Source organism: Carlito syrichta, unplaced genomic scaffold (assembly GCF_000164805.1).
Source record: "Carlito syrichta isolate Samal-C Ts95f unplaced genomic scaffold, Tarsius_syrichta-2.0.1 Scaffold300181, whole genome shotgun sequence".
Classification (NCBI taxonomy): Eukaryota; Metazoa; Chordata; class Mammalia; order Primates; family Tarsiidae; genus Carlito; species Carlito syrichta.
Window position 1 is genome coordinate 185,744 of NW_007244277.1, and position 9,995 is coordinate 195,738.

At 37.5% G+C, this 9,995-nt stretch overlaps 1 protein-coding gene across 1 annotated transcript; it reads left to right on the forward strand.

Moving 5' to 3' along the window:
* The first annotated feature begins 249 nt into the window (after positions 1–249).
* RWDD3 (RWD domain containing 3) lies at positions 250–6,591 on the forward strand. The gene is made up of 4 exons (XM_021710739.1): positions 250–287; positions 3,589–4,132; positions 5,897–6,012; positions 6,111–6,591. The coding sequence occupies exons 1-4, from the start codon at positions 250–252 to the stop codon at positions 6,223–6,225; spliced, it is 813 nt and encodes a 270-aa protein (XP_021566414.1). The 3' UTR covers positions 6,226–6,591.
* Positions 6,592–9,995: the final 3,404 nt, after the last annotated feature.

The following is a 9,995-nucleotide window of genomic DNA, read 5'->3' on the forward strand; positions in this document are numbered from 1 at the left end:
GTGGCAAGGGACCGCGACTACAGAAGCCAAAGAAAGGCCTGAATTAGGAGGGTGGTAGTGTAAATGGAGGGGAGAGAAATTCTGGAGGACTTGTGGTGGGACTTGGCAAAGAGGGAAAAATAAAGTAGATAGCTACTTTAAGATTTCAAGCCTGGGTAACCAGAGCAAGTTGCTCATGGAATTATGCTGAAACGCCTATGCATTTAGGGCTTTAGGAAAAGAGACAGATCAGTGCAGGAATGAGCAGAGATGCAGGAAAAGAACCAGGACAGTGTGGTGGCTGCGAGGTGAGGGAAAAGGGAATTTTAAGGAGATTGACTCAGCAGGTTCAGATGCTGTAGAAGTGTAGGACCAGATAAAGGCCATTGAATGCAGGTGTGTCAGGGATCTCCAAACCACTCTCAGACTCAGTGATTTGCTAGAGGGACTTACAGGCCTCAGAAAAGTTGTATATTTATGGTTTTTGTTTATTGCAGCAAAAGGACACAGATTCAAATCAGCACAGAGAAAAAGTGCATGGAGTATAAAGCCAGGTGAAACCAGGAGCAAGCTTCCGAATGTCTTCCAGTGGAGTCACAAAGACCCTCTTAATTCCTGTAGCAGTAATGTGAGACAACACATGAGAAATGTTGTCAGTCGGGAAAGCTCACTTGAGCCTTGGTTCCGGAAATTTAATTGGGGGTCACTTATGTAGGCATGTATGACTGATTTCAGCACCTATATGACTGATTTCAGTTTCCAGCCCCTAGAGCAAGAAGATCATCATAAAATCACATTGTTGGCATAAACCATTTAATCACGTAGGAACTTTGTGACCCAAGGCTTCAGGCATACCAAAAATACTCTTAACAGGCAGAATATTACAAGGGCTCAGAGTTTAGCTCTCAGGAGGCAGTGATGGGTTGGTCCTGAGGACAGACTGACCTTGGGAATGTGCAGGGTGTGAGTAACCCAGGCCTACTGAGTTAGCCTGCCCAGTGGCAATTAGAAGTCATTGGTAGCGTTTGAGAAAGAAAATTCAGAGAGGTTATGTCAGAAGCTACAGTATGTACGCATAGTTATGGACAGACTGGTTTATGGGAAAATGGATGCAGGCAGTGAGAAGTATATTTTAAGAAGACTGTGGATGAAGAGACAGAGAAAGTTCTGCAGCTTAAGAGAATTAGTAGAAATGGGTTTTTTTTGAAGCAAGAAGAAGATAAACTTTTTTAGTAGAAGAGAGGAAATGTTGGAGGGGTACAAAATTGCAAGCACAAGAGAAGTGATAATGATTGGAAGAGTGCTTTAGAGATGGTTGTGTATCTGGGGAAGGGAAGAAGACTTCTTTCTCAGAGAAAAGAGTGAAAAGAAGAGAGTGAGCTGGTGAGAACAAATGTGTATACTGTCAGGTGGCCAAACACTCCTGAGCAGCAGTGTCTACTGCAGCCATGAGACCACCAGCATGCTGCCGCTGCTGTAGGTTAAAGTTAGGGAGTTGGTGCACGCAGATGGTTGGCACAGTTTACTGCTACTGCACAGCAGGAGCATGAGCTGCTTGTTCTTGCTGTTTCTCCTTGGCGCCCAAGTCCCAGAGGGGGATATGGAGATGGGCCCAGGTAGGCACTGCACACACAGTGGTTCTTTGTTACAGCTGAGGAGCACTGAGCTCAGGAGCCGTCCAGTTTTATGAGGGCTGTTAGTGATCCTGCTCAGCCTTTTTCCTGAAGGAATATGTGATCTTGTACTGATCAGGGAACAAATTCTGCCCTCCGAGTGAGAAACTCTTTAGCTTCCAAGGCTTTTAAATAAATATCCTTGAACAAAGCTATCAAAAGTTATGGATGCCCTTGGCTCAGAAGACATTCAGAAATGCCAGATCCCTGGAGAATTATCTCCCAACACACACGTTTATATTTATATAAATCATATATATATGGATTTATAAATAAAATATTTTTAGGTGTAGAAGAGAAATTGAGGAAGGTCACTTGGGATATGCCCACCATTTTATGTTCTGAAACATTGGATTGAGTCAATATTACAGAATCTGTGTCTTACCCATCTTTTTTCCTCAGAGACTAGTACAGTGCTTTGAACTTAGTAGGCACTCAGTGATTGTTGAGCAATGAATCAATGAAGAGAATATTTGTTGAATGATGAATGAATGAAGATTTTAAAAAGTTGTACATTCTCCTTGATTGAGAATGTAAACTCCCCAGATAATTACTGGGGCATTTATTCAACTTAGTGGTCATATGTTGTCTGCAGGCCTATTTGTAATGCCTATTTCACATAGAAGAATGTTTTGGTCTCACTGATGTTTAGAGAGCCTACTTTAACAATGAAACATTTTTTAAAAAGGATAAGTAACTAGGTAGAAGAGAAAACGGTTTGGGGAAACATGAAGAATTTTAGAGGAATGTACTAAGTCAGATTTGGAACATTTGTCTTTATACAGTACATATTTTACTTATGCAGTACAAATTTAAATTGCATCATTTTTATATGGTCTTTATAATGGTTACTTCCTATGTTTCCAGGTGGTGACCTAGAATAGTAGTTCCTTGCAGCTGGTACTGAAGAATATATTAAAGAAAAACTCTGTAAAAGATGTGCTTGTCCTGAATGAATTAATGTCTGTAATGATGGCCTTTATGTAAATGGAATCAGATGGTAAAGAGGCAGTTTTAATGTTCTGTTAGGTTCTTTAAAATCGGGATACTTTCAGGTTTCAGTTGTTGAGACTGTTGAGCAGCAATATGGGTATGAAAATGAGAAAGAGTAGACTGCTCTTTTGACTGGTGCAGAAGAATACAATAAGGCTGCATGTAGAAAGGAGTAGGGGTGGGGAGAGGCAGGCTAGCTTCAGAGATTCATTTGTGCCCAGTTCTGTTCTACTCTGCACTTATGACTGTATGCTTTTGCCCCTGCAGAATGAGTCGACCTGACGTTTCATCAACTATTTGAAAAGTGGGGTGAGGTGATGTGGAACACATCAGAGGGGTGAAGCCGAGCAAATCTGAAAGAGAGCAGAGCACTTAATCTTGTGTCCTATATGCAATTCCCTTCCTTCTTAGGGAACTTGAAGAAATAGCATGATGTCCCCTCAATTTCAGTTTGTCTTGCTACCTTCATATTGCCCTAATACTGATGTGTTTGAAACAAGAAGAGAGAGTCTAGGAAGTTACTATCACCTACAGTCATCAGTTTCTCTGCAGCCCTATGACCACATGGTATTCCAGTATTTGCCTTGGCTTGGGCTTTCCGTGGATTTAGTGCATAACTTTTTAATTAATTACTGATTTTGGATACACATGGTACTGTTTCCTAGAACGCTCATAAAAGTTTCTTCAAAGTTTTCATAATTATCAGCCAAGTCTGACTAGAAAAAAAATTGTTTAATGAAAGCATTTCTGGTAACTTAATAAAAATGAAGTGATAGCAAGTATAAATATCAGTTAAGTCCTGGTGCTGGTATGACTGAATACATACCAGAAGTAATCTGTAAATCATAACTTTCTTAGTATTATGTATCTCTTCATAAAATAGCTCAGAATTTTCCTGTGAAAAATAAAATTGACATTTGAAACAAAACTTTTAACTTGTTAGTGTTCCATTCAAATTGAATAATTTACAGCTAGTGATTATTTTTGAATGTCTTCCAGAGACAGATGGGACCGTGTTCAGAATTCACACAAAAGGCGAAGGACCTATGAATGTGGACATACCCTTAGAATTGGTGTTCCATTTACCGGCCAGTTACCCTTCCTGTGTACCATGCATCTCAGTTCACTCTGAACACCTGACCAGGACCCAGTGTGCAGCTGTGAAAGAGACATTGCTCCAGCAGGCAGAAGACCTTTTGTCGGAGCCTATGGTTCACCGACTGGTTCTCTGGATGCAGCAGAACCTCAGGCACATCCTCAGCCAAACAGAGGCTGGAAGCAGCAGTGGAAAGTGTGCTTTTTCAACAAGCACGACTGTGGATGATGGATTGTGGATGACTCTCTTGCATTTAGATCACATGAGAGCAAAGACTAAATATGTCAAAACCGTGGAGAAGTGGGCTTCAGATTTAAGGCTGACGGGAAGACTGATGTTCATGGGTAAAATAATACTGATTTTACTACAAGGAGACAGACACAACATCAAGGTGCCAAAAAGTTAAATGTTGAATATGAGTCTGGCTATTTTCTGCTTAAAATAATGTATCTTTAAGTGTGTTTTATAGCAATGGTGTAGATTAATCATTGAGATGTTTCGATTTCACTATTACCATGTTAATGGATCTTCATTTTCTTTTTTAAGAATGGGTAACTCCTAATTACAACTGCAAACTTGCAAAGCTTGAAGAATAAGTATATTTTAAAAACAATACCACTTAATGAAAGTGACAGGTTATACAAAAATCTCTGTGGCACATGAGTGTTTGTTTCTGTAATTAGCTGTGAGCCTCAACTTTATATGTGTGCACTGAGTTGGGTGCATATTAATCTTTCTTTTCATAGTTAGGCACAGCAAGGTGTATATTTGTGGGTAGTCTGCAAAATTCTTAACTTTCTGGCAGTTAAAAATACATTTTGACACTTTAATTTAGTGTCTATAATACCTGGAAAGAGGAGCTTATCCCTTATAACCGAGATTTCATGTTAGTAGAAGTAGAATCATTAGGGCTGTCAGCTTGTCACCTCCTACCTAACTTCTGCTTTCCACCTGACTTGTCTCAGCAGCTGCTTTCAAAATCATCATCTTCAGATTTTTCAAGTTCTTATTCTAAACTCATCTAACCTGTTTTATATGGGACTGGATGAGGAAAACTGCTTATTATATTTTAAATCTTAGCTACAAATCACTTAATAGGTGTTATGCCTTCAGATAGCTTGGGTCACAAATAATTGCATTTTAATTTATTTAAAACAAATTGACATGAACAACCTATAATTTTAAAGATTTGTGGAATAATAACCTAGCTTATTCATGATGGGCTCTTACCACAAAACTACTTTGGCATTTGGTTTTGGTATATAGATACAACAGATTCATGCTGGATTACAGGATATAGATACAACCATAATTCAAATTTAGTATATATCTTGGATTGGGGCATGATTGAGGAACCACTTATTTTAAAGTGATTTATAGTATATCTATAACATTTGGTCCTTTGGGGTAAAATAGTAACTGATGAAAAGTAAATACAAATTAATTTTCGTGCTCATGTTTACCCAAAGGCTCAAATTTTTCTTTAAGCTAGCTCAGGAAGGCTAGACTAAATGTAGCTGTTTTGCAGATGTTACTCAGATTTATTCATATGTCCAGAACTCTGCCAATGTAGAAAAATAGTACTTTTCTAAGAAATATTTTCTTAGCTGTCTCTGAAATGTCATATTGTGTAAATTTCTCTGTTAAATTTTTATAAGAGTGTTTACTAGGATTGAGAATGTACAGGTGTGTATTTCTTGATGCCATCAGTTTGGAATGACATTTAGCTGCTGAATTTGTAGCAACAGTAGCATGTGCTCTCAGGTGTACTCCAGTGCTATATGTTAATTACTTCCTTAGTGCTTTGCATGTATCATCTCATTTAATCAGCACAACTTCTACATGAGGTAGCTCCTGTTATTAGTCTCATTTTATGGATGAGGTAACTGAGGCACAGAGGATTTAAATAACCAGCCCGGGATCAGAGCTAGGAAATGGTCCAATCCAGGCTAAAACTTCAGTAGTTTGATTACATTATACTTTACTCCTGCATCCACTAGCACACTATTCTGCCAACTATGCAGGAACACTTGCTGCTTGATTCAGAAAGACCTTAATAAGCCGAAACTAAGCCTGTAGGTTCATGGCTCCTTTAAAACTAGGACTGTGAGATTCAGAGTAAGATATGTATTTAACGTACTGATTTATCATTTAGGAGTACCTGATTCTTCAGAAAAGCTCCAAAGTAGATGTGGACTCAAGTGGAAAAAAATGCAAAGAGAAAATGATTAGTGTACTGTTTGAAACAAAAGCACAGACAGAACACAAAAGGTATAATTTAGTACTATTGCAGATGGAAAAGCAACTGAATCGATAATTATACTCTGACAAATCTAGGCATATTCATGAGTTTCTCTTGTATAATGCAGGTTTCTGGCATTTGAAGTCAAAGAGTATTCAGCGTTGGATGAATTACAAAAGGAATTTGAAACTGCAGGACTTAAGAAGCTTTTTACCGAATTTGTACTTGGGCTGGTAAAATGAAATGGAAGTCAAGAATCTTTTAGTAAAGTAGCAGTGTCTTTTGTTGTTTTTGCATTGGGTGTTGGGAGTGGCTAATTGAAACAGTCACAAGGGAGCAATTTTAAAGTTTCTCAAAAGCAGAATGATAGCTATCATCCTAACTTCAGGAGCAAAAAGCCGGTTTCATTTTATAAAATATTAAACATTGAAAAACCTGGTATATTCTAATGTTTGTTAAGAAAGACTAGGCTCAGTAGATGGAATATGTAAAAGGTAAATAAAAAAAGATGATGGTAAATGAGACCTTGTTTTCATTCAGAGAATTTGTTTGGAGCTATGCATACTTCTGGCCAATTTTCTTGTAATTAAATGATTTTTTAAAAAAGATTTGTTTTCATGTTTACTTTTTTCATGTTTACATTTTTAGCATTTGCTCATCATTTTCCCCTATTCACCTTATTAATGTCTACTGTTTTAATAAATGTTCAGAAAAATGCAATACTGGTTTTTTTGTGGAATTTCATAAATTCTGAGTTTAAGTACAAAGTTCTGTAGAATCTGATTTATAATTGCTTGGTGGGGGGGGGGGGGGGCTTGTGCCAGAATAGCATGGTACTTGCTAGCTATAGGGCTAGAGAGTTGATTTAGATTAAATTCTTATATGAAAAATGTACTTTCTGGTTTTACAAGAAGAAAATTGTTCACACACAATGAACTTGACTTGCTGGATAGAGGAAATGATATAAAGATACTATTTTTTATTTCTTATAAAATCAGTTAAAGCATGGTAAAATATATTTACTATGACCTAAGAAGAGATGAAGCCATAAAGCAAAGGTTTATATTAATCTATAAGAGATGTAAATAAGCATTTGTGTCTGAGAAAGGGTATTTGTGTGCATGAAGCTACCTGGGCTGCTACCTAGAATGGTAAGGGGCTGAGTCATGGAAGAAAGGCCAAGAGACTGCCTCTCACTGCCGCCTGTGAAGTACAGTGATGTCACTGTAAAATATAACTGACGGGAGAAAAGTGAGGAAAACGTGGCATACTGAGTCATGTTTCTGGATGGTGCTACTATGATGATGGCAGTTCAATCTGTCTCATTTTCAGGAATCCTTGTAGTTATGATTATACCTACCTATTGATTGTTTTCTGGGGTTCTATAAACAAGAGAGATTTTCAGTTTATTTAATCTCCTTCTAGGGTGTTTATGATTTTTGTTGGAGAACTGGTAAATGTAGTTAGGTTGTTTTATGGGAAGAGCCTTTGTGGCAAGAAGCTGCCTTGCTGGTATGCAAAACTGAGAAAATGGGTTTGGACATTTTGGACTGGTCATTATTACCACTTCGTTGGGTTTCCTGTAGTTTTAGTGAAAACTCAAATAATGAACAAGAATAGGATTGAGAATATTGGCTATATGGTTGAGATGGGTTGAGGGGGATCACAATATAATAACATTAAGAACTATTACCATCAAGGCTGTGATATTAGCAATAGTAGAAGGTTGGGTTTGAATTATATTACAGCAGAATTTCTAGTCTTCTAATTTACCTTCTCTGCAAAATATCGTCCTGTTCATGTTTGATTGAATTTCAAACTTTCATCTTCAAATTTGACTTCCCCTAAAGAAGAGCTTGAATCAGGTCAACTTGAATGTTAGCTGACTTTCTCCAACTTTGTTATATTTCTCTCCGCTAAAATTTTTTTTTAAAATACTGGTTATTATTGCTTGGACGTTTACATCTAAGTCTTTCACACGTATATACATGTCAAAATTGAAAACTAAACCTAGAAATGTAATTTGACCTCTGAATAAAAGAAGATTTAAAATTATATACTCCAAAGCTATAAGTCTCTTTGGTATTTCTTTAGTGTTAGAGGAAGAGAATCTTAATTGTTTTCATTGGTATTTTTGCCTCAAATTCTGTTGCTTTCCTTTCAGCATGAGATACTTATGAAAAGATAATTAGGACCTCTACTTCAGTAATGGCAGACCTGCTTCTTACTAAAGCAAACTAAAAACAAAAGATAAAATACGTCCTCTTAAAAGTATTAAAGTCAAGAAGACAAAATTGTTGGGCTAATCCTGGGAATAGAGAGGAATTCAGATAATTAAACCCAGCACTTAGGACTGTTTGTTTCCTAGGGTACATTTGCCAATCTGTAAGAGTTAGCTGAATGGCTGAGTTAATTTTTGGCAGTTTGAAGTTCTAAGGAGTATATTTGGGGTCTGGAGGATAAAAGAGGTGTATCGAGAGCTGGAACCCCTGAAGGACTTCCCTGTAGGAATAAGAGTGAACTGTAAATAAACACATTGTCCTAGACTATAGATAAAGTTTGAGGAGTCTGGTTGGTCCAGAAAATCTTAAACCTTGAACTTGGACTAAGGTAATCCATGATTCTAATGTTCTCATATCCTTCAAATCTTTAAAGGAAGATGACATCCCCCTAGGCCTCAAATTATATCTATAAGTTATTTTAAAATTCATTACCAGCAAACAATCAGAGGTCATTAGGTACGTGAAGAATTAAGATAGTAAGAAACAGCAGAAAAGCCAATAGGAATAGACTATGGGAGCTCCAGATACTGGAATTATCAGACATAGATCATGAAACAGTTATGCTTCATACATTCAAGGAGATAAAATCCAAGCTTGAAACTGGAGTTAGACCTTGCAAAGGTGGGATGGCATTTTTGAACAAAACCAAAAAACAGTAACTCTAGAACTGAAAAAAATGTAAGAATTCAACGGATGGTTAAAATCAAGTTAAGGTTCTGTTTGGAAATCAGAAACAAGTCCAGGTACTTCAAGCAAAGTAAATTTAAAAAGGAATTGATAAAAAGGCTGGAGGAGTTAAGAGCAAAAGGAAGTGGGGCCAGATGGGAGAAAAGAAAAAGGAGAGTGAGACTCTCAGAGTTCAAAATCTAAGAACCTGTGTCTGCTGTAGCACTATGGGAGACTGTTGTAATTGGTTGTTCTAGATCTGCTCACATGCCACCTAGACCAGAGCTAAAATTTTCACAAGCTAATCAGTAATGTCTCTGGTCTGTTGGAGTTTGGAATTATTCCACCCTTGCTGCCACTGTAGCAAGTGCCAACAACTATCATGGTGTCACCTTATGATCTCCCAGAAGTGCCTGCTATTGACAAACTTAGCAAGAATCAAGCTGGGCATAAAAGTCTGGGTAATGTCATTTGAAGAATCTCAACCTCATAATATCAGAACAGACCCTAGGAGAATGGGTATGTGTGTGCGAAGTGGGGAGAAGGAGTTGTGTACCCACAGTAGAGTCAGCATAACCCTCCCTTCTAGCTGTTAAGCCTCCACACACATCCTTCTGCCCATATTTAAATTTCTATGCAGCAATAACAATTTTATGCTTTTATCTTTGCAGATTTAACTATCTTTTGTACAAAGAAGAAACTCTCACCTTCTCACCAAAAAGGGGAGAAACTAAGTTCTACCAGTTACTATTATCCTTATTGTTGTTAATTCTTCTAGTTTAGTCACAGTCCCACCTGGATATTCTGTAGTCTGAAGACTAAACTGTAAAGTTTACTACCACCGACACTCTTTGTACTCCTTATAGAGCATGATAAAAGGGAAGGAAAAAGATAGTTACTATATGCAGAGATGTACAGAACACAGTGAAGCAGATCTGCCTATCTACTTTGGTACTTATTTCTGTAACTGGTCATGAAGCTGTAGTTGATATTTGTAACTTCTTCCTCTGCTCCTTATTTTTTTGTTCCTGGTCAGCATTTTAGCTGGTGAGGGTTCTTTTTAC

Bases quoted from the DNA above. Each gene is read 5' to 3' on its own strand.
- RWDD3 (XM_021710739.1), top strand. From the start codon at position 250: ATGCAGGAAAAGAACCAGGACAGTGTGGTGGCTGCGAG. The intron at 288-3,588 runs GTGAGGGAAAAG...TTAACTTGTTAG, and splicing joins GACAGTGTGGTGGCTGCGAG to TGTTCCATTCAAATTGAATA. The intron at 4,133-5,896 runs GTGCCAAAAAGT...TTTATCATTTAG, and splicing joins GAGACAGACACAACATCAAG to GAGTACCTGATTCTTCAGAA.